The 27,045-nt window shown below is 57.0% G+C and overlaps 1 protein-coding gene across 1 annotated transcript in view; it reads right to left on the bottom strand.

The window, feature by feature from the left end:
- Eefsec (eukaryotic elongation factor, selenocysteine-tRNA specific) overlaps nucleotides 1-20,151 on the bottom strand; it is a 118,045-nt gene extending 97,894 nt beyond the window's left edge. The window contains exon 1 of the mRNA XM_090323883.1: nucleotides 19,887-20,151. Coding sequence (XP_090180009.1) covers nucleotides 19,887-20,151 — 265 coding nt within the window. The remainder of the gene's footprint in view (nucleotides 1-19,886) is intronic.
- Nucleotides 20,152-27,045: the final 6,894 nt, after the last annotated feature.

Below are 27,045 nucleotides of genomic sequence, written 5' to 3'. Positions count from 1 at the left end.
GTATTTACTCGGCCTGCAATGCTTGTGGAAGGGGACTCTTTTAAAAAGGGAGCACTTCAGAATGGTTATTCAATCTGAATTTCACAGATAGCACGGGGAATATTTTCTCTCAGAATGTACTCTATCTCTACCATCATATCTCTCCGGTGTGCCGTTCGCGCTGCTCCTGCGGGAATTCTCACTCAATTTTGCTCCATTATGAGCTGATGGTGACCTGGCCACACCAGGCATTCAGAACATCTGCCCTGTTCCCCGCCTGCCCGGCCTGCAAAGATGGAAAACAACCCAGAATCCACATGCAGACGCAACTTTCCATTCCCCTTACAAATGAGGGCCCTTTGGAAACCGAGGGTCCCAGCGTGTTTCAGAAATTTTGTTCCTGGAGAAACGTGGCACGAGTCTCTTGAAAGCCTGCAGCCAGAACGCCTTCCTTTCCTACCCAGGACAGGATGAATAAAAGCCAGGACGAGAGTCTCATGGGGAACAAGCAGGAGGCCCACCCACGGCTGGCCATAGGGCCTCACGTCCGGACGGAGACTGGGGTGCCTGCCTGCTGACCTATTCCACGGTGCACGTGGCATCCACCCTCCAGACACACGCTCTCTCTAAGATTTATGTGGCGATGCAGAAGGAAGAGAAGACGGCATCTGATTTCACACGGGGCTCTTTCTGGAGGCGCTCTTCTCTCTGGTGGCTATGGGAAGAGCAAGGCAATGGCCGGCACCTCCATTCAGACTCTACTGGGCTGGGCTGCGAGGCTCCGCAGGGCCCGGCCGCCGTCTGGGAAGAGCTGCTCTGTCTCGTCTCCATCCTGCAGGCGAGCCGTGTTTCCTACAATGTGCCAGCAGCCTTATTCGTCCGTCCTCCACCAAGCTGCCCTTTTCCCTTCAGTTCTCCCAACAGGTGCAGGCGGAGGGGTGGAGAGGCTCCCTAGGCACAAGGAGCAAGGCAGAGGGAACAGCCTGGGGGCAGAAGGGCTCCAAACGTCCAGATGCTTTAAAAGTCAGGTCAGATCCCTGCCCATGGCGTAAAGCGGGAGAGACCACATCTGACCTTCTGCTTCACAAAGAACCCTTTCCATCTGGTTTTTAACCAGAAAGCAGTTGCCATTGTAGGTACAGGCCAGCAAACAGCATTTTTAGTGATTAAAAACAAAAAGTAGGGCTGGAAACGTAGCCCAGTGCTAGAGAACTTGCCTCCTATGCACAAAGCCCTGGGTAGAAAAAGCTGGACGCGGTGCTGTGGCTCAAGTGGCAGAGCTCTAACCTTGAGTAAAAAGTGTCCAGCGGCAGTGCCCAGCCCTGAGTTCAAGCTTCCTTGACTGGCAAAACAAAAAGGTAAATGTTGAAACAATATTTTTCTCCTTAAGGAAAAAAGACAGCAAGCAGCAAATTTTGGTGGGACAGACACCTAAAAGCACAGACAGGAGTCGTCACGCTGGCCTTACAATTCGTGTTGTCTTGGCAAAGTCTGAGGTCACTGGAACAGAGCTGCCTGGGCACCTACACACCTACATTGGCCTCGTGCAAGACTGTAAGCAAACACTGCCCTCTTGTGCACCAAACAGCTCGGGGCCCGCAGGGAGGAGCCCCGCGCTGCCGGGACAGCACAGCTGGGGCTGCAGGCCCGCCAGTGTCGAGAAGAGGCTCTGCCTACCGGGTCCCCAGACTGCCTTTTGAGACAGATTTTGAAAGTGGGAAGATTTCGCTGAAGAAATCAGACCCAGCAACAAACTGATTCTCATCTTTCCTAGAAAATACTCATTCCTTGAGAAGAAACTTTATTGGTTGTCATGGAAACGTCCCTTATAATGTACTTTAAAAACTTTTAGAAGGGACTGGGAGCGCGGCCTAGTGGTAGAGTCCTTGCCTAGTCTGCTTGAAGCCCTGGGTTCCAGTTCTCAGTACCACATACACAGAAAAAGTCAGAAGTGGCTCTGTGACTCAAGTGGCAGAGTGCTAACCTTGAGAAAAAGGTGTCCAAGGACAGGGCCTGAGTCCAAGCCAGAAGGAAGGAGGGCAGACGCCCCAGGCCGGGGCTCAGGTGAATCCACTGCAGTGGGTCCTGTTGCCAGGCTCCACCCTGAGGAGCCCCTGGTCTGGGGCTGAGCGGCTCACGCCCTCTCTCCTATCCTGCCGACAGGGTTCTATCCCCAGAAGACCAGGCCAGCATCTCAAGAGAGCCCCCCGCCGATTCCTCCTAGCCAGGCACTGAGAGCACACGCCCGTAACCCTAATACTCAGGAGGCTGAGGTCTGAGGGCCGCTTGAAGTGACCCTGGACAGAAAGTCTTGAGATTCTCATTGCAGTTAAACAGCAAAAAGCCAGAAGTGGCGCTGGGGTTCAAGTGGTATGGCAGCAGCCTTGAGCAAGAGCATCTAAGGCCTTGAGCTCAAGCCCCAGTACTGGCAACAAATAAAAATACTCACCAAGCTAGGCAAAGACCGGTCAGCACGACCTAGGGGTAAGGCCTTGGGTTTCCCTGACATACGCGGCCAGCTCTGTCTATGCCACACTTTTACCCTCAGAGGCGCGTCGGAACCAGGCAAATCCCCCAGCCCTCACTCCTGGAGACAGATAGGGTACCACTTCTTCTCTCCCCACCCTGGGTGACCCGTGTCACAAGAGAGAGGGGAGGGGCGATGCTGAGGGGGTGAGGGAGGGCGCCCAGGCCTGCCCGGTCCTCTGCCAATGGCTCTGTGACTGCTGGCCGGCTTCTCTGCACACGCTCCAGCCCCCATGGGGCCTGTAGACCACGGCCGCCAACATGCCAATGGTTACTGGCCGCACAATCACAAAAGAATGAAAAACATCCAAGTTGCTTTATGCCAAGATTGCCTGCCAACCCCACCTCCACTGACTCTGGAAAGGGATTGCTTACAAGGCCAGAACAGATGGGACTGAGGACAGATGAAAGCCAAGGCTACTGAGCCCAAACACTTCCTTTCTGTCCCATCCTCAGGACAGGCAGCGCCACCACGCTCCCTCCAGCACACCAGACCCAGTCCAAGGCCATGAATGGCTGCTGGGCAGGGCCCCCTGGACGGGGCCCGAGTCAGCCTTTGCTGGCTCTGCCTGGGGCCCTGTGTGCACGGCTTGCCTGCTCGGCAGCACCCACTGCCAACACTCCAGTGGCTGACTCATCCCTCCGCACGATGCTACAGCCTCCTCTTCACCACGTCCCACCCGCCTTCCACCAGGACACGAGGCAGCAGGAGGGGCTCTGCCTTGCTGGCAGCTGGTACCTCGCCCCTGGCCTGTATTCAGCGTCTCAGAATCTGCAGAATAAACAAATGAATGTGATGACCCACCTTTCCATCTAATGCCCAAGCTTAAGGCCAAATCTTTAAAAACTCTAAGAAAACAAGGAAAAGAAATAAAGCCAAGGCTCTAGACCAGGTTCTCCAATTGCTCCCAACATTTTGCAATGGATACCACAGGCAGCTTCCTAGAGGCACCTGTACAACCTCCTCCAAGGCTTAATTTCAAATGCTACACACGTGGTGTCAGCCAAAAAGCAGGGCCAACACACTCCCGCTGCCAGGAGACATGGTGTTACAGGGTGACTGAGGCCACGCTGTGAGGAGACACGGGTGTTACAGGGTGACTGAGGCCACGCTGTGAGGAGACACGGGTGTTACAGGGTGACTGAGGCCACGCTGTGAGGAGACACGGGTGTTACAGGTGATGGAGGCCACGCTGTGAGGAGACACGGGTGTTACAGGGTGACGGAGGCCACGCTGTGAGGAGACACGGGTGTTACAGGATGACTGAGGCCACGCTGTGAGGAGACACGGTGTTACAGGGTGACTGAGGCCACGCTCACGCTGTGAGGAGACACGGTGTTACAGGGTGACTGAGGCCACGCTCACGCTGTGAGGAGACACGGGTGTTACAGGGTGACTGAGGCCACGCTGTGAGGAGACACGGGTGTTACAGGGTGACGGAGGCCACGCTGTGAGGAGACACGGGTGTTACAGGGTGACTGAGGCCACGCTGTGAGGAGACACGGGTGTTACAGGGTGACTGAGGCCACGCTCACGCTGTGAGGAGACACGGGTGTTACAGGGTGACTGAGGCCACACTGTGAGGAGACACGGGTGTTACAGGGTGACTGAGGCCACGCTGTGAGGAGACACGGGTGTTACAGGGTGACTGAGGCCACGCTGTGAGGAGACACGGGTGTTACAGGGTGACTGAGGCCACGCTGTGAGGAGACACGGGTGTTACAGGGTGACTGAGGCCACGCTGTGAGGAGACACGGGTGTTACAGGTGACGGAGGCCACGCTGTGAGGAGACACGGGTGTTACAGGTGACGGAGGCCACGCTGTGAGGAGACACGGGTGTTACAGGGTGACGGAGGCCACGCAGTGAGGAGACACGGGTGTTACAGGGTGACGGAGGCCACGCTGTGAGGAGACACGGGTGTTACAGGGTGACGGAGGCCACGCTGTGAGGAGACACGGGTGTTACAGGGTGACGGAGGCCACGCTGTGAGGAGACACGGGTGTTACAGGTGACGGAGGCCACGCGGTGAGGAGACACGGGTGTTACAGGATGACGGAGGCCACGCGGTGAGGAGACACGGGTGTTACAGGATGACGGAGGCCACGCGGTGAGGAGACACGGGTGTTACAGGATGACGGAGGCCACGCGGTGAGGAGACACGGGTGTTACAGGGTGACTGAGGCCACGCGGTGAGGAGACACGGGTGTTACAGGGTGACTGAGGCCACGCTGTGAGGAGACACGGTGTTACAGGGTGACTGAGGCCACGCTGTGAGGAGACACGGGTGTTACAGGGTGACTGAGGCCACGCTGTGAGGAGACACGGGTGTTACAGGGTGACGGAGGCCACGCTGTGAGGAGACACGGGTGTTACAGGGTGACGGAGGCCACGCTGTGAGGAGACACGGGTGTTACAGGGTGACGGAGGCCACGCTGTGAGGAGACACGGGTGTTACAGGGTGACGGAGGCCACGCTGTGAGGAGACACGGGTGTTACAGGGTGACGGAGGCCACGCTGTGAGGAGACACGGGTGTTACAGGGTGACGGAGGCCACGCGGTGAGGAGACACGGGTGTTACAGGGTGACTGAGGCCACGCTGTGAGGAGACACGGGTGTTACAGGGTGACGGAGGCCACGCTGTGAGGAGACACGGGTGTTACAGGGTGACGGAGGCCACGCTGTGAGGAGACACGGGTGTTACAGGTGACGGAGGCCACGCTGTGAGGAGACACGGGTGTTACAGGGTGACGGAGGCCACGCTGTGAGGAGACACGGGTGTTACAGGGTGACGGAGGCCACGCTGTGAGGAGACACGGGTGTTACAGGTGACGGAGGCCACGCTGTGAGGAGACACGGGTGTTACAGGGTGACTGAGGCCACGCTGTGAGGAGACATGGGTGTTACAGGGTGACGGAGGCCACGCGGTGAGGAGACACGGGTGTTACAGGGTGACTGAGGCCACGCTGTGAGGAGACACGGGTGTTACAGGGTGACTGAGGCCACGCTGTGAGGAGACACGGGTGTTACAGGGTGACTGAGGCCACGCTGTGAGGAGACACGGGTGTTACAGGGTGACGGAGGCCACGCTCACGCAGTGAGGAGACACGGGTGTTACAGGATGACGGAGGCCACGCTGTGAGGAGACACGGGTGTTACAGGGTGACGGAGGCCACGCGGTGAGGAGACACGGTGTTACAGGGTGACGGAGGCCATGCTCACGTGGTGAGGAGACACAGGTGTTACAGGGTGACGGAGGCCACGCTGTGAGGAGACACGGGTGTTACAGGGTGACGGAGGCCACGGGGTGAGGAGACACGGGTGTTACAGGGTGACTGAGGCCACGCTGTGAGGAGACACGGGTGTTACAGGGTGACTGAGGCCACGCAGTGAGGAGACACGGGTGTTACAGGTGACGGAGTCCACGCTGTGAGGAGACACGGGTGTTACAGGGTGACGGAGGCCACGCTGTGAGGAGACACGGGTGTTACAGGGTGACGGAGGCCACGCTGTGAGGAGACACGGGTGTTACAGGTGACGGAGGCCACGCTGTGAGGAGACACGGGTGTTACAGGGTGACTGAGGCCACGCTGTGAGGAGACATGGGTGTTACAGGGTGACGGAGGCCACGCGGTGAGGAGACACGGGTGTTACAGGGTGACTGAGGCCACGCTGTGAGGAGACACGGGTGTTACAGGGTGACTGAGGCCACGCTGTGAGGAGACACGGGTGTTACAGGGTGACTGAGGCCACGCTGTGAGGAGACACGGGTGTTACAGGTGACGGAGGCCACGCTCACGCAGTGAGGAGACACGGGTGTTACAGGATGACGGAGGCCACGCTGTGAGGAGACACGGGTGTTACAGGGTGACGGAGGCCACGCGGTGAGGAGACACGGTGTTACAGGGTGACGGAGGCCATGCTCACGTGGTGAGGAGACACAGGTGTTACAGGGTGACGGAGGCCACGCTGTGAGGAGACACGGGTGTTACAGGGTGACTGAGGCCACGGGGTGAGGAGACACGGGTGTTACAGGGTGACTGAGGCCACGCTGTGAGGAGACACGGGTGTTACAGGGTGACTGAGGCCACGCAGTGAGGAGACACGGGTGTTACAGGTGACGGAGTCCACGCTGTGAGGAGACATGGGTGTTACAGGGTGACGGAGGCCACGCAGTGAGGAGACATGGGTGTTACAGGTGACGGAGGCCACGCTGTGAGGAGACACGGGTGTTACAGGGTGACGGAGGCCACGCTGTGAGGAGACACGGGTGTTACAGGGTGACTGAGGCCACGGGGTGAGGAGACACGGGTGTTACAGGTGACGGAGGCCACGCTCACGCGGTGAGGAGACATCGGGAAAGGCACTGAAAGCTGAGCTGGTGAGCTGAAGGAGGTAAGTCAGCGTGGACCCTGGACCTGCAGGGGGTGTTCACAGGAAACCTCAAGGAGTGCCACGGCGTAGACAAGCGGATCCCGGCCTTCTGCCTGGACAGCCCTCTCTCCTTCCCATCACGTCTCTAATTCTGTGAGTGTCTGCAAAGGTCTCTGGGACACAAAGTTCACCTCTGACTTCCCAGGCTGTGAACAACCTGGGCTGGGCTTCAGGAATTTCAGTCTGGAAGACTGAGTACCAGAGCCAGCGGCCTCTTTGGTCCGCTCATCAGGTGAACTCCTTCCTTTCTCCTTGGCACTCTATTTGCAGAATGATGGCCGGCATAGGCCAGGGGCTTGCATTGCACTCATTTCCCCAACCCCAAGCTTTCGGGCAAGTTTAAAACCCTCCTCCTGTCTCAGAATCAGGTCTGAATTAATACCCTTCCTCAAAAGAACGCCAGTAGCAAAGTGAAAACAGACGTGCTAGACAATGCCCTTTGAAAACCCCAGCAGGGACCACGGTGACAATGCAGCCTTGGCTCCAGAGAAGCCTAAGGTTAAAGGTTCACAGAGGCAGAAGAATTACTGAAGTACAAGTTTATTCAAATTTCCTCCTGCAGATTTATACAACCAGGGTCAAGCTGAAGACTGCCGGCAAAAACCAATGAGACAACTCAGCCCCTTTGAACTGCAGGAAGAAAGAAAAATACACAGTCTGAGCGGAATCTGTTACAGCTTTCAAAAAGTGTTTCCCAAAGGATCACCACGGTGGATTCCAAACCTGCCTGTTCAAGTGTGTCTGAACACCGCTTCTCTACAAGAACACGGCCGTGGCTCGCGGTGTGCGGCAGGGTCGCCGTGTTCCTGGCATTAGCAGGCTGACCCTCGTGGCCATGAAATTAACCATCAGCACTGCAGAAATCTGCTATGAGTTAAACTACTTTGCTACGCAAAGTGGCCTGAAAATGCAACGTGAGGATTGAATTTCCATTGAAAGATTAGCTTGTCTAACCTGAAGGCTTCCTCTACTGCTGAGCTCTGCTCAGTTGTCTGAAGCACCACGCGAGGGTGGGTAATTGGTACAAGCAATAAGAAATGACTTCCTTCCTCCCTCCCTCCCTCCCTCCCCTTACCTGTCTCCCTCCTTCCTCCTCCCCCTTTTCTTCCTTCCTTCTTTCTTTCATGCACATATCAAATACTCATCTGTGCACGCATCACATGCCCTCTTTCTGGACACTTACGAGCCACAAATGACCAATAGGACACCTCTGCCCGAAGAGAGATGAAGAGGAGGAGGAGGAGGAGGAGGAGGAGGAGGAGGAGGAGGAGACAGAGACACTAGGGTATGCGTGGGATGTTACAGGCCCTGAAATAAGGGTCATTTAATCCAGCCTGGGAAGACCAAAGGAATGCTTCCCAGAACGGCTCTGTCTGTGCAGAGGCCTCCGCATCGCTCACAGGAGCAGGAAGCAGGAGTGGAGCTGGAGACCACAGGGCCCGTCAGGAAGGACCTTGCCCACCACCTGAGCCTTATGCCCACAGAGGGCTCTGACAGCCTCCTTTGAGAAGAATGTCCAGCCAGACATAGGGGCCGCGACCGGACACTCTGGGCGCTGGGAGGAAATGCTTACTTCTTCTCTCCTAGGTGGGAACCGCCCCAAGCCAGTCCCGGGAAGGAACTTTGGTACTGGGGCGGTGCAGTCTGGAGCCGTGTGCAGGCAGGCAGGGCCGCGGGCAGGGCCTGGCCTGGAGGGCAGGAGGCACCCCTGGCAGGAAGGCAGAGGGTGGCAAGCTTGCAGAGGCAGTGAGGGCTCAGCAGGAGCGCAGGTCTGAGCTGGTGAGGCGGCCGGGAGCCCAGGCCACACTCCCCACGAGGGGACAGCTCTGGAACTGAGCCACGACCAGGGGCAAGGACGGCCCCAGCCCCTCGTCTACTCCAGCCACGGAAATGAGCTTGGTCCTCAGCTCAGTCAGCCCTGCACCATCTCATACAACAACGAAACTACACGCGTGTGCCTATTGTGTTTACGATAAAATTCAGTTTAAAATGCAGTGCCTCAGGGGCTCTAGCCACCATTTGCAAAAGTTCAGATGACCACACGAGGCTCACCGCGGCCCTGCTGACTCAGACCGAGCGTGACACAGCTTTCCTGTTACAAGAAGGCTCTGGACAGCGCCGATGGAGCCCCGCAGAGCCCCCCTTCCCGGCGGCCCCTCTGCTCCCTCTCCACAGCGCTAAGGGCTCACCAGTGTGAGCCTGGTCCCCGGGACGTCTCCTCGGAGCTTCCTCTGCGCGTCTGGCGGCGCCCTCGAGGACGTGGGAAGCTTGTTCTCGCTAGGGTAGGAGTTCCCAGCCAGGCGCCACTCCAGCCACTCAGAGGTTGAGGTCTGAAGAGTTCAGCTCCAAGTCAGCTGGCCCAGGGAGCTGAAGGCCAGCGCCCAGGCCCAAGTCCAGGCACACCCGGTCAGGAGGGCCGTGTGGAGGGCACCGGCCCACCGGCCCAGGGGCCGCTGAGCCCAGGCCCAGACTCACCTGGAAGGGCCTCCCTGCAGTGCGGCCGGGCAGGCTGGGCTCCAGGCCAACCTCAGATGGCCAGGGAGAACCCCTCGGGCTGGGCACGGTGGAGTCCTCGGCCAAGCAGGCAATGCCAGCCAGTTTTAAGCAGTGGTTGTAAAAGTGAAAACTCAGGTTTATCTTTGGCTAGCACCTGTGTGTGCCAGCAAATAAATACCCTCAGGAAGTAGGTTAGAGACAAAGGAAGCTCATCACAACACCAGAGAGGGGACGGAGGGGCGGCCAGCTCCCTCCCCCAGCACACGCTCCTCCCCGTCCAGGGAGCGGGGCACCTGCACAGCTGGGACACTCTTTGCCTCTCCCGCCAGGTCTCCAGCCAGAGTCCACCCCTCCCCTGTCCCCAGCCAGCCTCTTCCACCAACCCCCACACCAGCCCTGCCCTGTCTGCCTCTGGGCACCCTCAGTTCTCCAGTGAAAACACCCCATCTCCACTGGCACACCCCCACACGTGCACGCGTCCCACAGACAGAAGCTGCAGGCAGTTCTCTAACCTTGACCTAGCTCTCACGTCCCCGGGTGCGTATAAATACCTGAGTGCTAGCCGCGCTAGCCGGGACGGGCGCTTCCACAGCCAGGCTCTGCTGCGCTGCCCCCCAAGCTCTGTCTAGAAAGGTGGGGTGCTGCTTCCTGCCGGGGGAGGCCCACCCCGCCCGGCCAAGGCACTCCAGTCTCTGGGTTCCCCTCAATCAAAGCCCCTTGAAGGAATGCAAGGCCAATGTCTGCCTTTACATACAAAACAAAGCAGGAAAGGCCGTCAGACTCTTACCTCCAATAACCACAGAGTCAGAAGTGGCGCTGTGGCTCAAGTGGTAGAGCGCTAGCCTTGAGAAGGAGACACATTAGAAAGTATTAGCATAGGCAGGAACTTTCTGAAGCAAGATCCAGGGACCCAGCAAACAGGAGAGACTTGACAAAGAGGATTACACCAAACTGAAAATTTACTGCATAGCAAAGGACTTAGTTACTAAGCCAAAAAGACAGCCGACAGACTGAGGCGTCTACCATTATACATCTGACAAGGGGACTAAAGAGCTCAAGAAACAAAACCACTCCCAAGTTGGTATTAATAGATGGGCAAAGAAACTAAGTAGAGCCTTCTTAGAAAAATGGCCAGTAAATTAATGAGGAAATGCCCAACGTTCCAAATATTAAAGAAATACAAGCCGGCACCATGGCTCACACCTATAATCCTAGCTGCTCAGGAGGCTGAGACCTGAGGATCAAATTTCAAAGACAGCCCAGGCACTAAAAGGTCCGTGAGACTCTTATCTTCAATTAAAGAACCAGAAAACTGAAAGCGGCGCTGTGGCTCAAGGGGTTGAGCTGAAGAGCTCAGGGACAACACCTAGGCCCAGGGTTCAAGTCACTGAGATTCCATTTTACCCTAGAAAGATTGCCCAGCCTCAAGAAAACAAACAATGCCCGTAACCCTAGCTACTTATGAGGCTGAGATCTGAGGATCAAGGTTCAAAGCCGGGGGCACTAAAGATTTTGAGACTCTTATCTCAAATTAACCACTAGAAAAGGGGAAGTAGGGCTGTGTAGGCTTGAGATGTAGAGCTCAGGGACAGTGCCCAGGCCCAGAGTTCATGCCCCATGACCAACCAAAAAAAAAAAACAATCATCACCTGGTAAGTGCTGGCTCAAGACTGTAAGCCCAGTTATTTGGGGCCACAGACCTGGAAGATGGAGAGATTGAGGCCAGCCCGAGCTGCATTCACTACACCTTGTCTCAAAAGCAAAATGCTGGGCTGGGGATACAGCTCGAGTGGTGGGGTACTTACCTAGCATGCTCAACCCCCCAAAAAACCCATCAGCAAACTACTGTGTGTCAGGCCCTGGGCTGGCCCAACAGCTTCAGAAATGACCTGGACAAACGTACTGTGGCACTTGACCCTGCCAGGGCTCCATCCTCAGCTCCTTCTTTGCCTGGGACAGGGGATTCCAGGGTGGCTGCATGACTCCAGAAACCTTGCTGCTGAGCAAGACCACAGCCCAGACCCCCGGCAGGGGCCCAGGGGAGCGGGGCCAGGCTGAGACGCCATCCAACAGAAGAATGCTGGAGAAGGGACTATGTCCTAGGGCTTTACTCACAGGTTGTTTCCTGGAATGCTGGCCCAGATCTCCTTCTAACCCAAATGGCATGATTCTGAAGAAAAAAATCCAAGAGAAAGGCTGATAGAGAACAAAGGAGATGCTCAGTGTAAACTTTAGAACAATTAATTTTAAACGATTACAGCTTTACCAAACGCTGTGGCTACGATTCCCTTCTGACTTTCATTATAACCTTCCAGCAAAATATTTGCCTCAAGAAGGCAAACTCTTTGCATTATTTTCTATTCCTAGCATGACTACAAAAATATTCTTTGATTTAACATTTGATATGTTTTGTTCTCAAGGGCAAGCCCCATGAGAAGAAAAATGTACCCCAGCGGAATGAAATATGACTACCTGCTCCCATTTTTCTTTCCTGCTGGTTCCTGCCCAAATACTCTGCATTCATTTAAACCCAAGGCTGTGTCTGATGTCCTGTTCCACACCGTCATCCGGCTGAGGCAAAGTCACCCGCCGTCCATCCGGCATCAGGAGGGAGTGGGGGCAGCCGCTCACCTCCCTGCAGCTGGGGGGGGGCAGCAAGGGGGGTCTGAGAACGATGTGGGCTGAGCAAAGCAGACACATGTGCCCTCAGACCACAAGTCGCTGTACCAGGAGATACGACGAGGCCAATGACTGCCGCCAGGCGAGGTGGGCACAGCGGCCCTGGAGGCGAGAGCGTCCCGGGAGCAGGAGAGCCAGGCCCCAGGACGTCCCCTCGTCCCCTCCCACAGCCTTTACACCGCCTCGGTGTTTTAGGTAAGCACAAGATTGCCGCCATTTGAAGAAGGCAGTTGCACTCTCACAGAAAGGTGGCGGGCAGAGAAAATCCAAAGTTCTGTTCCTTTGTTTGCTTTTGCATCAGAGTAACCTGCAACCCCTCCCAGCTGCTAAGCCCTGCGCCAACCCCAACCGTGAAGCTCTCCAGACACCCACCCGGGCAGAGACCCGTGGGGAACGGAAAACGGCTGGCTCGTGAGCACAAACGCTCGGAGACAGGGCCCAGGCCTAGATTTCAAGCCCTACGGAGACCAACAACAAATCTGGCTGAACTTGAAAGGCTGAGTGTGAGTTTGAGGCCTGCCTGGGTCAGAGAGCAAGTCCCTGCCTTAAAGAAAACAATGTTCACACGAATGGACCTCCCTCCATCGGTGAGTGGGAAGGGAGCGTGGGAGGGAACGCTGAAGAGACTCAGGGAGGACAGGAGCCCCCCACGGTCACGGGTGCCCCAGCACAGGAGTCACCAGGCAGCTCTGGCGGCCCTTCAGAGGACGCTCTCCCCAGGCCACCAGCACAGCAGCCCTGGGGACAGTGGCCCCGGGGACAGCAGGAAGCCCGGCCCTCATCCAGGGCCTGTCCAGGCAGAAGAGCGGCTGTTCATTAACAACCGCACAAAAGACCCAGAGACAACGCACTGTTAATCCTCGCAGCCGACAGAGGACTACAAATGGCCCAGGCAGGGGCCCAGCATTTTTCAGCGTCCTCCTGCGGCTGGAGTTAGATTGAGGATGAGTCCCTGGCCCCACCATCTCTCTAACACATACATGACTACACCTCCCTGAAGTTCCAACCCTGAAAGACTGGAGGAAAACCCTGGCCTGAAGCGTGCCTCAGTCTGGGACAGACGACACCTGCTCACTCCCAGAGGCGGCTGGGCGGCACGGCAGGTGCCAGCGACCTCCTGCGCCGTCAGCTGCGTTCCCTGTCCCAGTGCCCAGTTGTTCTATCCATAAAACAGGGATCACCGTCAACTCCCAGGGCTGCTACAAGGGGAGAAAACAAAACAAGCCGGGCGCTGGAGACTCAGGCCTGTCACCCAGCTACGCGGGGGGCTGAGATCTGAGGACGGCCATCTGAAGACAGTCTAGGCTTTGTGAGACTTACTCACACACACACACACAACTACTGAGTGATGTTTCTAAGCAAAGGGCATAGGGGCCCCGTCTATGAACGCACAGGACAAGGAGGTGAAACCTAACTCTCCCTAAGTCAGGAAAGCTTCTTTTTTTCTTTTATGGGAAAGCCTTTTGGAGACCAATGCAACCAAAGCTGGCTTGAGTTTAAGGGATATTAAACCGAGAGGTGCTCGCGTGGCACTCAGACGACGGCTCTCATTTCCTTCTCCGGGGGTGACATCCCACGATTGGCTGGACCACGCATGGTGAGCCAGAAACTGCAACAAGACGATGCCAGAGCTCTGGGGCACCAAGGAGAGGCACGCCTCCACCAGTCACCCCATCGTCCCAAAGGGGGCCCAGCATGGCACCCATGCTGGCCCAGCCTTTCCAGCAGGTGCACCTGGACCCTGAGGAAATCCACGCCATGACACACGGCTCACACACCAGACAGGCCAGCGCGGCGGCAGGGCGCAGCCCCTCCCACCTGAACACACTCCTCACCACCCGAGCTTCAGAGCCCCACAGGAAAGCTTCCTTCCTCCCCTCCCAACCTCTACCAGCATCCCCACCTGGCCCACCTCCTCCTTCAGTCTGGGAAAACGGTGACACGAAATTGCTGCTGGAATCAAGTGACCTCCTACCTCAGGTTCCAGAGTAGCCAAGGAAATACATGCCAGACCCCCTCCCAGGTCCGTGAAAGCCATAGGGGCCCTGTGACAGGCCAAACCTCCAGGAGACCACATGACACGCACACACTGTGCCCCTCTGCAGGTAACACACGGACCACCTGACACGCACACAGTGTGCCCCTCTCCACATACACATAGACCACCTGACACGCACACAGTGTGCCCTCTCCAGATACACATAGAACACCTGACACGCGCACAGTGTGCCCCTCTCCAGATACACATAGACCACCTGACACGCGCACAGTGTGCCCCTCTCCAGATACACATAGACCACCTGACACGCGCACAGTGTGCCCTCTCCAGATACACATAGAACACCTGACACGCGCACAGTGTGCCCCTCTCCAGATACACATAGACCACCTGACACGCGCACAGTGTGCCCCTCTCCAGATACACATAGACCACCTGACACGCACACAGTGTGCCCCTCTCCACATACACATAGACCACCTGACACGCACACAGTGTGCCCCTCTCCACATACACATAGACCACCTGACACGCACACAGTGTGCCCCTCTCCACATACACATGGACCACCTGACACGCACACAGTGTGCCCCTCTCCACATACACAAAGACCACCTGACACGCACACAGTGTGCCCCTCTCCACATACACATGGACCACCTGACACGCGCACAGTGTGCCCCTCTCCACATACACATAGACCACCTGACACGCGCACAGTGTGCCCCTCTCCAGATACACATGGACCACCTGACACGCGCACAGTGTGCCCCTCTCCAGATACACATGGACCACCTGACACGCGCACAGTGTGCCCCTCTCCAGGTACACATAGACCACCTGACACGCGCACAGTGTGCCCCTCTCCACATACACATAGACCACCTGACACGCGCACAGTGTGCCCCTCTCCACATACACATAGACCACCTGACACGCACACAGTGTGCCCCTCTCCACATACACATAGACCACCTGACACGCGCACAGTGTGTCCCTCTACAGGTAACACATGGACCAACTGACACGCACACAGTGTGCCACTCTCCAGATACACATAGACCACCTGACACGCACACAGTGTGCCCCTCTCCACATACACATGGACCACCTGACACGCACACAGTGTGCCCCTCTCCACATACACATAGACCACCTGACACGCACACAGTGTGCCCCTCTCCAGATACACATGGACCACCTGACACGCACACAGTGTGCCCCTCTCCACATACACATGGACCACCTGACACGCACACAGTGTGCCCCTCTCCACATACACATGGACCACCTGACACGCACACAGTGTGCCCCTCTCCACATACACATGGACCACCTGACACGCACACAGTGTGCCCCTCTCCACATACACATAGACCACCTGACACGCACACAGTGTGTCCTCTACACATACACATAGACCACCTGACACGCGCACAGTGTGCCCTCTACACATACACATAGACCACCTGACACGCACACAGTGTGCCCCTCTCCAGATACACATGGACCACCGGACACGCACACAGTGTGCCCCTCTCCAGATACACATAGACCACCTGACACGCGCACAGTGTGCCCCTCTCCAGATACACATGGACCACCTGACACGCGCACAGTGTGCCCCTCTCCACATACACATGGACCACCTGACACGCACACAGTGTGCCCCTCTCCACATACACATAGACCACCTGACACGCACACAGTGTGCCCCTCTCCACATACACATAGACCACCTGACACGCACACAGTGTGCCCCTCTCCAGATACACATAGACCACCTGACACGCGCACAGTGTGCCCCTCTCCAAATACACATGGACCACCTGACACGCGCACAGTGTGCCCCTCTCCACATACACATAGACCACCTGACACGCACACAGTGTGCCCCTCTCCACATACACATAGACCACCTGACACGCACACAGTGTGCCCCTCTCCAGATACACATAGACCACCTGACACGCGCACAGTGTGCCCCTCTCCAAATACACATAGACCACCTGACACGCACACAGTGTGCCCCTCTCCACATACACATAGACCACCTGACACGCGCACAGTGTGCCCCTCTCCAGATACACATGGACCACCGGACACGCACACAATGTGCCCTCTCCAGATACACATGGACCACCTGACACGCACACAGTGTGCCCCTCTCCACATACACATAGACCACCTGACACGCACACAGTGTGCCCTCTCCAGATACACATAGAACACCTGACACGCGCACAGTGTGCCCCTCTCCAGATACACATAGACCACCTGACACGCACACAGTGTGCCCTCTCCAGATACACATAGACCACCTGACACGCACACAGTGTGCCCCTCTCCACATACACATAGACCACCTGACACGCGCACAGTGTGCCCCTCTCCAGATACACATGGACCACCTGACACGCGCACAGTGTGCCCCTCTCCAGATACACATAGACCACCTGACACGCACACAGTGTGCCCCTCTCCAGATACACATGGACCACCTGACACGCACACAGTGTGCCCCTCTACAGGTAACACATGGACCAACTGACACGCACACAGTGTGCCCCTCTCCAGATACACATAGACCACCTGACACGCACACAGTGTGCCCTCTACAGATACACATAGACCACCTGACACGCACACAATGTGCCCTCTCCAGATACACATAGACCACCTGACACGCACACAGTGTGCCCCTCTCACATACACATAGACCACCTGACACGCACACAGTGTGCCCTCTCCACATACACATAGACCACCTGACACGCACACAGTGTGCCCTCTATAGATACACATAGACCACCGGACACGCACACAATGTGCCCTCTCCAGATACACATAGACCACCTGACACGCACACAGTGTGCCCCTCCCACATACACATAGACCACCTGACATGCACACAGTGTGCCCTCTCCACATACACATAGACCACCTGACACGCACACAGTGTGCCCCTCTCCACATACACATAGACCACCTGACACGCACACAGTGTGCCCCTCTCCAGATACACATAGACCACCTGACACGCACACAGTGTGCCCTCTACACATACACATAGACCACCTGACACGCACACAGTGTGCCCCTCTCCACATACACATGGACCACCTGACATGCACAAAGTGTGCCCCTCTCCACATACACATGGACCACATGACACGCACACAGTGTGCCCCTCTCCACATACACATGGACCACCTGACACGCACACAGTGTGCCCCTCTCCACATACACATAGACCACCTGACACGCACACAGTGTGCCCTCTCCAGATACACATAGACCACCTGACACGCACACAGTGTGCCCCTCTCCACATACACATAGACCACCTGACACGCACACAATGTGCCCCTCTCCAGATACACATGGACCACCTGACACGCACACAGTGTGCCCCTCTCCACATACACATGGACCACCTGACACGCACACAGTGTGCCCCTCTGCAGGTACACATAGACCACCTGACACGCACACAGTGTGCCCCTCTCCAGGTACACATAGACCACCTGACACGCACACAGTGTGCCCCTCTCCACATACACATGGACCACCTGACACGCACACAGTGTGCCCCTCTCCAGATACACATAGACCACCTGACACGCACACAGTGTGCCCCTCTCCACGTAAAAATGGACCACCTGACGCACACAGTGTGCCCCTCTCCAGATACACATGGACCACCTGACGCGCACAGTGTGCCCCTCTCCAGATACACATAGACCACCTGACACGCACACAGTGTGCCCCTCTACAGGTAACACATGGACCACCTGACACGCACACAGTGTGCCCCTCTCCAGATACACATGGACCACCTGACACGCACACAGTGTGCCCCTCTCCACATACACATGGACCACCTGACACGCACACAGTGTGCCCCTCTCCACATACACATAGACCACCTGACACGCGCACAGTGTGCCCCTCTCCACATACACATGGACCACCTGACACGCACACAGTGTGCCCCTCTCCAGATACACATGGACCACCTGACACGCACACAGTGTGCCCCTCTCCACATACACATGGACCACCTGACACGCACACAGTGTGCCCCTCTCCACATACACATGGACCACCTGACACGCACACAGTGTGCCCCTCTCCACATACACATGGACCACCTGACACGCACACAGTGTGCCCTCTCCAGATACACATAGACCACCTGACACGCACACAGTGTGCCCCTCTCGAGATACGCATGGACCACCTGACATGCACACAGTGTGCCCCTCTCGAGATACACATGGACCACCTGACACGCGCACAGTGTGCCCCTCTACAGATACACACATAGACCACCTGACACACACACCGTGTGCCCCTCTCCAGATACACATAGACCACCTGACATGCACACAGTGTGCCCCTCTCGAGATACACATGGACCACCTGACACGCGCACAGTGTGCCCCTTTTGAGATACACATAGACCACCTGACACGCACACAGTGTGCCCCTCTCGAGATACACATGGACCACCTGACACGCACACAGTGTGCCCCTCTACAGATACACACATAGACCACCTGACACGCACACAGTGTGCCCCTCTCCAGATACACATGGACCACCTGACACGCACACAGTGTGCCCCTCTACAGATACACATAGACCACCTGACACGCACACAGTGTGCCCCTCTCCACATACACATGGACCACCTGACACGTGCACAGTGTGCCCCTCTCCACATACACATGGACCACCTGACACGCACACAGTGTGCCCCTCTCCACATACACATGGACCACCTGACACGCGCACAGTGTGCCCCTCTCCACATACACATGGACCACCTGACACGCGCACAGTGTGCCCCTCTCCACATACACATAGACCACCTGACACGCACACAGTGTGCCCCTCTCCAGGTACACATAGACCACCTGACACGCACACCGTGTGCCCCTCTCCACATACACATAGACCACCTGACACGCACACAGTGTGCCCCTCTCCACATACACATAGACCACCTGACACGCACACAGTGTGCCCCTCTCCACATACACATAGACCACCTGACACGCACACAGTGTGCCCCTCTCCAGATACACATAGACCACCTGACACGCACACAGTGTGCCCCTCTCCACATACACATGGACCACCTGACACGCACACAGTGTGCCCCTCTCCACATACACATGGACCACCTGACACGCGCACAGTGTGCCCCTCTCCACATACACATGGACCACCTGACACGCACACAGTGTGCCCTCTCCACATACACATAGACCACCTGACACGCACACAGTGTGCCCCTCTCCACATACACATAGACCACCTGACACGCACACAGTGTGCCCCTCTCCAGGTACACATAGACCACCTGACACGCGCACAGTGTGCCCCTCTCCACATACACATGGACCACCTGACACGCGCACAGTGTGTCCTCTCCATCTGCACACAACATGTTCTCCTGGCATGAGGAGCTCAGGTGAGGCACTGTCAGTGCTCAGAGGCCCTGCAGGTCGGTTGCTGGGCTGGCGGGGCGGGCGGGGCGCAGATGTGGACGGGGAGGCCCTGGGGATGCGGCCGGGACCTGGGGCCAGGGCGCTGGGTCCCCGACCAGCCCTTTGCGGTCCCGTCCCCCTCCCCCCCCTCCACCCCTGTCCGCCCCCCCTCACCGCCGGTGATGGTCCGGTAGATCGAGGCGCGTCCCCTCCCCGGTCCCCGCCCTCCTCCCTCCCCCCCCGCCCCCGTCCGCCCCCCCGTCCGCCCCGCTCACCGCCGATGATGGTGCGGATGAGCGAGGCGTGGCCCGGGCAGTCCACCAGCGTCAGCTGCAGCTCGGCGGCGCGGCCGGGCCCGGGCAGCGGCAGCGCCAGGCAGGAGAAGCCCAGGTCGAGCGTGACGCCGCGCTCGCGGCTCTGCGGCGGGCGGTCGAAGGCGGCGGTGGAGGCCGTGGTGCTCAGCGCGCGCGCCAGCGCCGTCTTCCCGCTGTCGATGTGGCCCAGCACGCCCACGTTCACGTTCACCCGCCGGCCCGCCATGCCGCCGACCCCGCCGTCCGCCCTCCGCCTCCGCCCGCCCAGCCCGCCGCGTCCGCCCGCTCAGCCGCCCCCCGCCGCCCGCGCCCGGCGCGCGCGTTCCGGCCCCGAAGCTTCCGCCCGCCGCGCCGCCGCCCTGCACCCGGGACGGGACGGGGACCGCGGGGACGGGGACGGGGGACGGGGACGGGGGACGGGGACGGGGGACGGGGACCGCGGGGACGGGGACCGCGGGGACGGGGACGGGGGGACGGGGACCCGGGGGACGGGGACGGGGACCGCCGGGCCCGGGACCGCGCGCGCCCGCCCTCCCCTGGCTGGACCCGAGTCGGCGCCCCCCGAGCCCGCCCGGCTCCCCGCCGATGGCCGCCGGGCGCCCGCCTGCGGGGGTGCGGAACCCGGGCGTGGGGGACCCGCCCCGCGTCAGCTCCCGCTTCCCACGGGCGGAGCGGAGCCCACCGACCCGGACCCCCATCCCCGGACCCCCCCATCCCCGGACCCCCCCCCATCCCCGGACCCCCCCATCCCCGGACCCCCTCCCGGACCCCCATCTCGCACCCCACATCCCCAGACCCCACATCCCGGACCCCCATCCCCGGACACCCCATCCCCGGATCTTCATCCCCGAGACCCCCATTCCCGACCCCCATCCCCGGACCCCATCCCCGGACCCCACATCCCCGGACCCCATCCCGGGACACCCCATCCCCGGACCCCATCCCCGGACCCCCATCCCCGGACCCCATCCCCGGACCCCACATCCCCAGACCCCCCATCCCCGGACCCCACATCCCCGGACCCCCATCCCCGGACCCCACATCCCCGGGACACCCCATCCCCGGGACCCCCATCCCCGGACCCCATCCCCGGACCCCACATCCCCGGGACACCCCATCCCCGGACCCCACATCCCCGGGACACCCCATCCCCGGGACCCCCATCCCCGGACCCCCATCCCCGGGACCCCCGATCCCCGGACCCCATCCCAGGATCCCCGGGCCCAGGCCCTCGCTGCCTCCAAGCTGGGGACCCCAGGTCTCCGCCTCTGGACCTGTCACCCCTGGTGGCTCTCCAGAGGTGATGGGCCGGGCGCACGGGACCCAGGAGGAGCCTCGGTCCCCAGGCCCCGCCAGGCGCCGCCCCGGCCTGGTGTCCCGGGAGCCACGCAAGGCCCCTGTCCACTCCACCGCGCATCACCACCACGGGGCGCCACCCTGCCAGCCCACAGCCCCGAGGGCCGCTGAGATCCAGGCTCAGACCCGGCAGGGGACCGTCCCGCGGACTCACCTCCACCCCGGGTCCACCTCACCTCCACCTCACCTCCACCTCACCTCCCCTCAACCCCGGGTCCACCTCAGCTCACCTCCACCTCACCTCCACCCGGGGTCCACCTCACCTCCACCCCGGGTCCACCTCACCTCACCTCCACCTCACCTCCACCCCGGGTCCACCTCACCTCCACCTCACCTCCACCTCACCTCCACCTCACCTCACCTCCACCCCGGGTCCACCTCACCTCCACCTCACCTCCACCCCGGGTCCACCTCACCTCCACCTCACCTCCACCTCACCTCCACCTCACCTCACCTCCACCCCGGGTCCACCTCAGCTCACCTCCACCTCACCTCCACCCCGGGTCCACCTCACCTCCACCTCACCTCACCTCCACCCCGGGTCCACCTCACCTCCACCTGCACCTCACCTCCAGCTCAGCTTCAGCTCACCTCTACCTCACCCCCCACTCACCACCAACTCACCCCAATCCACCCCCAACTCACCCCTAACTACCCACGGGAAATGGGACGTGGCACCGTGATTCCAAGGGGAGGGGGCTGGCCTTGACGGAAGAGCTCGGGGACAGCAACCAGGCCTGACAGACAACAATCAATCAATCAATCAGTAAAGTGTGTGCGTGTGTGTGTGTGTGTGTGCGCGTGCGTGTGTCCATCCTAAGGCCTGGACACTGTCCCGGGCTTTGTTTTTTTGTTTTGTTTTGGTTCCCTGCCGTCGAGCTACACAGCTCCACGTCCAGTTGTGTGGTAGCTCATTGGAGCTAACAGTGTCACAGGCGGGCCAGCCTGCGTGGGCCTCCAACGTGACCCCCATGTCCCCCCCTCCTGGCGATCTAGTGGACAGGCTGGAGCCACGGCCCCAAAAAGGTGACCACGTTTAAACACAAATGACAGAAATCCAGGTACAGGAAAGAAAATAGCAAGCTGTGGCCTGGCCAAGAAGTGGAGGGCGTGTGGAGGGCGTGTGCAGGAGTCTCTGGACACCGCCTCTACCTGCACACAAACCCATGGTGCCTGTGCACACGGGCGTCTCCTGGTGTGATGAGCAGAGCTTTCTAGGTGGAATAAATAGGAGTGAAACGTGGAGGGCAGAGCCGGTTGCTCCCAGACCTCCGCTCGCTGTTGACTCAGCTCCCAGTGTGGCTGTGGTTCCTGTTCCTTGTAAGGGCCTCACCTCACTGACAGCGTGGCTGTCGAGTTCAAAGTTTACAGACCCGGCAGGGACGAAGTTAAAAACACAGTAAAATAAATGCCCTTGAATAGAGTCTTTCCCCCGTGAAGCCATGTGCTCACAGAGCTGGAAGAAGCCTGCTTAGCCAGGTGTGGTCATCAGTTCTCCCCAGAAAGTTGTCTGGGACTCGTGTGGGAAATGAAGAGCTACTTGCAGCAAAATGCAAGTTGTGCTGGATTCCAGCAGGCCGCACCTGTAAGCCTCACTCCTCAGGAGATAGACCCAGAGATCAAGGTTCAAAGCCAGCGAGGAGAGTGCCTGAGAGCTGAGGTTCAAGCCGAGCCATCTGAAAGACTTATCTCCAATTAACCAGCAAAAAGCTGGAGGCAGTGCTGTGGCTCAAGTGGCAGAACACCACCTCCCTGAGAAGGAAAAAAAAAAAAGGCCAAGCAAGAGTGCAGGGGCTGTGTGCTGAGCCCTAGTTCTCGTTCCCTCCCTCTGTCTCTCTGTGTCTCTGTGTCTCTGTGTCTCTGTCTCTCTGTCTCTCTGTCTCTCTCACTCTCTCCCCCTCCACGAGGGCTGAGGACAGTGTGAGGATGGTGGCTATCCCCACCCCGCCGGGCACGTGTGACGGGACTCCCCCCCCCCCCCCCCCGACGCCGTGGGGGGAGAGGCCCCCTTCCTCCACTGCGCCCGCCGTGCAGCCCCTCCGAGCCTTCCCATCACCACGGCCCACGGCAGCCCGCGGCCACAGACAGGACCATCCTGCAGAACTGCGATTATTTGTTGTGAATGGGAATGGGATGCGGATTTCTTTCTGTTTCTCTAATGCCGTTCTGTGCTAAGGTAGCTCAAAGTTCTTTACAAACAGCCAGTAATTAATTCAACTTCATTAAGGCCAATTAATCCAGGATTAATTATAAATTTGCCCAGAGGAAGTTATTACACTTTGCTCTTTGAGTTTTGGCTTTAAAGGTTCTTTCAGGAATTAATGGAAATTCCTTTCCTCTGAGGGTATCTACCTCGCCAGCGACAATATTAATCATGTGCTTTCCTCCCTGTATCCCAGATAAACCAGAGGAGGCTGTCACCCAGGCTCGCAGCTGAGATACCTGACATTCATTTTTTTTTCCTTCTGATCCAGGGGCTTGAACTCAGGGCCTGGATTCCATCCCTGAGTGTTACTGCTGAAGGCTGGGAAAACACTCGACCATTTGAGCCACAGCTCCACTTCCAGCTTTTGGGGTGATAATTGGAGATATGATTCTGTCACAGACTTTCCTGCCTGTGTCTCTTAAGTAGCTACGATTACAAGCATGAGCCACCGGTGCCCGGCTACCTGGTGTTAACACTGAAACCATTTTACATACATGAATTGTACAATAAGGGGTTTCTCATACATACACACATACACATACACAGGCCTATGAATCTGTATTCCTTTCAGGCCTAAGTTCGATGGATGAGCTAAAACAACAATATCTGGATCTTTGAGCTTGGCCTATCTCACTCAAAGTTCATATTCTCCAGTTCTACCCATTTTCCTGTGTTGGGGGTTTCATTTCTCTTTATGGCTGTGTAATATTCCATGGTGTAGATGCACCATGTCTTCTTTATCCACTTATCTATTGTTGGCTACTTCTTCTCATTCTGTGGTTTTGTCTCTCCTTATACACTGACTTACCTTTAAATGCTTTCTCATTGTCATAAAGGTCCAATAATGGTATGGTCTACTGTTAGTTTGTTGAGGCTCCTCCATATGATTTCCACAGTGGCTGCACTAATTTACATTCCTACCAACTGTGGATGAAGATTCCTTGCCCTCCCCTTTCTCACTACTGTTTGTTGTAGATCGCTCTTGATGGCTGCCACTCTGACTTAGTGTGGAGGGAACATGGAATCTTAGTATGCTTTTGGTTTATTTGCCAGCCTGCCTGCCCATCTATCTTCCTTCCTTCCTTCCTTCCTTCCTTTCTTTTTCTGCCAGTACTGGGGCTTGAACTCAGGGCCTGGGTCCTGTTCTCGGGCTTTCTCAAGCATGCTAACACTTGAGCCACAGCACTACTTCTGGCTTTTTCTGTGTACATGGTACTGAGGAATTGAACCCAGGGCTCCATGAAATTTTAGGTAAGCACTTTACCACTAGACCATGCTCCTGCCTTCTTCCTTTCTTTCCTCCTCCCTTCCTTCCTTTCTTTTTTTTTTAATTTTTTATTGTAATTAATAAAAGGGTTACATGATATTTTCCAGATAGAAGGTGCATTAATTCGCATACATTGATGCCCTTTCACATGTCTTGGTCCCCGTTTCCCTCCCCCCAGCCCCCTTCCTTTCTTTCTTGCCAGTTCTGGGACTTGAGCTCAGAGCCTGTGCACTGTACTTGGATACTTTTTGCTCTAGGATAGCACTCTGCCACTTGAGCCACAGTACCACTTCCGGCTTGTTTTTTCTTTCTTTCTTTTTTTTTTTTTTCTGGTCATTCGGCTTGAGCTCTGGGCCTGGGCATTGTCCCTGAGTTCTTCAGCTCAAGGCTACTGCCCTACCCTTGAGCCACAGTGCCACTTCCCATTTTCCTATGGTTAATTGGAGATAAGAGTCTCTTGGACTTCAGGACTTTAGCGCTCGAGGTGGCTTTGAGCTGCGATCCTCAGATCTCAGCCTCCTGAGTAGCTAGGATGACAGGCGTGAGCCACCATGCCTGGCCCTTTTGGCTTTTTCTGTGTATGTGGTACCAAGAAATCGAACCTAGGGCTTCATGCATGCTAGGCAAGCACTCTACCACTAGGCCAAGCTCCTGGCCTGCATTTCTTTTATAGCTAAGGTTGCTAAGGATTTTTTTTTTCATGTATTAGACATGTGTTTTTTCTGAGAACTCTGCTCAATTTGCTTGCCTATTTATTAATTGGATTATTTGCTCTTTTGCTGTTTAATTTTTGAGCTTCGTCTATTCTGGATATTAATTCTTTATCTGAATAGCTATTGAAGATTTGTCTCCCATTCTGTGCATTAACTCTTGGTTCTGGTAATTGTTTTTCTTTTGCTGCGCAGAAATGTTTTAATTTGATCAAGTCCCATCTTTTAATTCTTGTTATTGCTTTCTGGGCAGCAGGAGTCTTATTCAGAAAATGATTACGTATGCCTTTAGCATCCAGTTTCCTCTCTGTTTCTCCGTAAGAAGTTTGAAGTTTCTTGTCTTACTTTGAGTTCTTTGATCTGTTTGGAGTTGATTCTGTATAGAAGGAGAGATAAGTTTCAACCACCAGCAAGTAGACAGCCAGGTAGCCATTTGCTGAAGAAGCTGTCTTTTTGGTTCCTTTGCCAAAAACTAGACAGTTCTAGCTGTGTGGCTTTTACTCCTCCATCTTCTATTCCATTCTAGGCCTTGGGTCTGTTGTTTTGTGCCAGTACCCAGCTGTGAAACTGGAGTTTTAGGCCAACCCAGCTTCCACAGGTTCTGCATGTGGAGGAGATGAGCAATGGTGGCGGGCAGAGAAAGGAGATTCATGAGTGTGGCACAGGAGGCGATGGCGGAAGAGGCCAAGTGAGTGAGCTGCAGCTGATCCTCCAAGGGAAAGAATCCGGGAAAGGGCCGGACACAAACGTCGTCAAACATCCCCAACCACAGGCCCGGCTGGCGGGCCTCGCTGCGCTGTGGGAGGGATTCCGGGGCAGTCTGGGCAGGTCAAGCAAGTCCTTGTCCCCCAGCAGACGTGTGAGGAAGCCCTGCTCTTCCTCTCTCCCTTGCCCCTTGCAGGCCTGCTGCAAAGCACACGGACACAGAAATGGTGGCAGGGGTGCCGGTTTTCTTCTGCTTTTAGTTAACTCAGGGCCTTTTCGGCAAAAGCAGCTTAAGTGTCTACCCCAGTCTGCTACTGCCACCCGAGCTAGACATGAAGGAAGCCGGATCAGTGGCAAAAACTCATACCAGCTCAACTCCTGTCTCTTCCTCGTGCTGGGGGCAAGGCCAGCTCATCCCAAGGGCCTCCTCAGAGCTGGCGCAGGGCAGGGGTCTTCATGGATGTCCCTTCCACATGCCATGCATCAGCGTGGGCACACACATGTACACGCACGCCTTAAGCAAAGCAAGAAAATATTCAGAGCCAAATAGGTATACAAACAATGCAAATGACAGTTACCATGAAGAGGGGTACGTAGACCTCTGTATTCACAGCACAACAGAAGGCCGTGGAGCCATCTCGCAGGTGAGCCACGGCAAAGGAGGAAAAGATCCTCCACAGCTTTCAGGTGTTATCTGCTATCCCTAGCTCTGGGGCTGGTGCACGGTAGAGGTCAGCCAGGCTCAGGAATCTATTCCAAGACGTTTAGGTAACAGTCATGAGACTGTTAGCTGGGATACACAAGCGAAGGCACACTGGCTATTAATGGGCCCAAGACGTTCTGGCTTCCTAACTACCACGTTCCATCTCTCCCGTT

The sequence above is a fragment of the Megascapheus bottae genome, chromosome 33 (assembly GCF_031878675.1).
Source record: "Megascapheus bottae isolate mThoBot1 chromosome 33, mThoBot2.hap1, whole genome shotgun sequence".
Lineage (NCBI taxonomy): Eukaryota > Metazoa > Chordata > Mammalia > Rodentia > Geomyidae > Megascapheus > Megascapheus bottae.
Note: the sequence above shows the minus strand (reverse complement) of the source record. Positions and strands in the feature narration are given on the sequence as shown.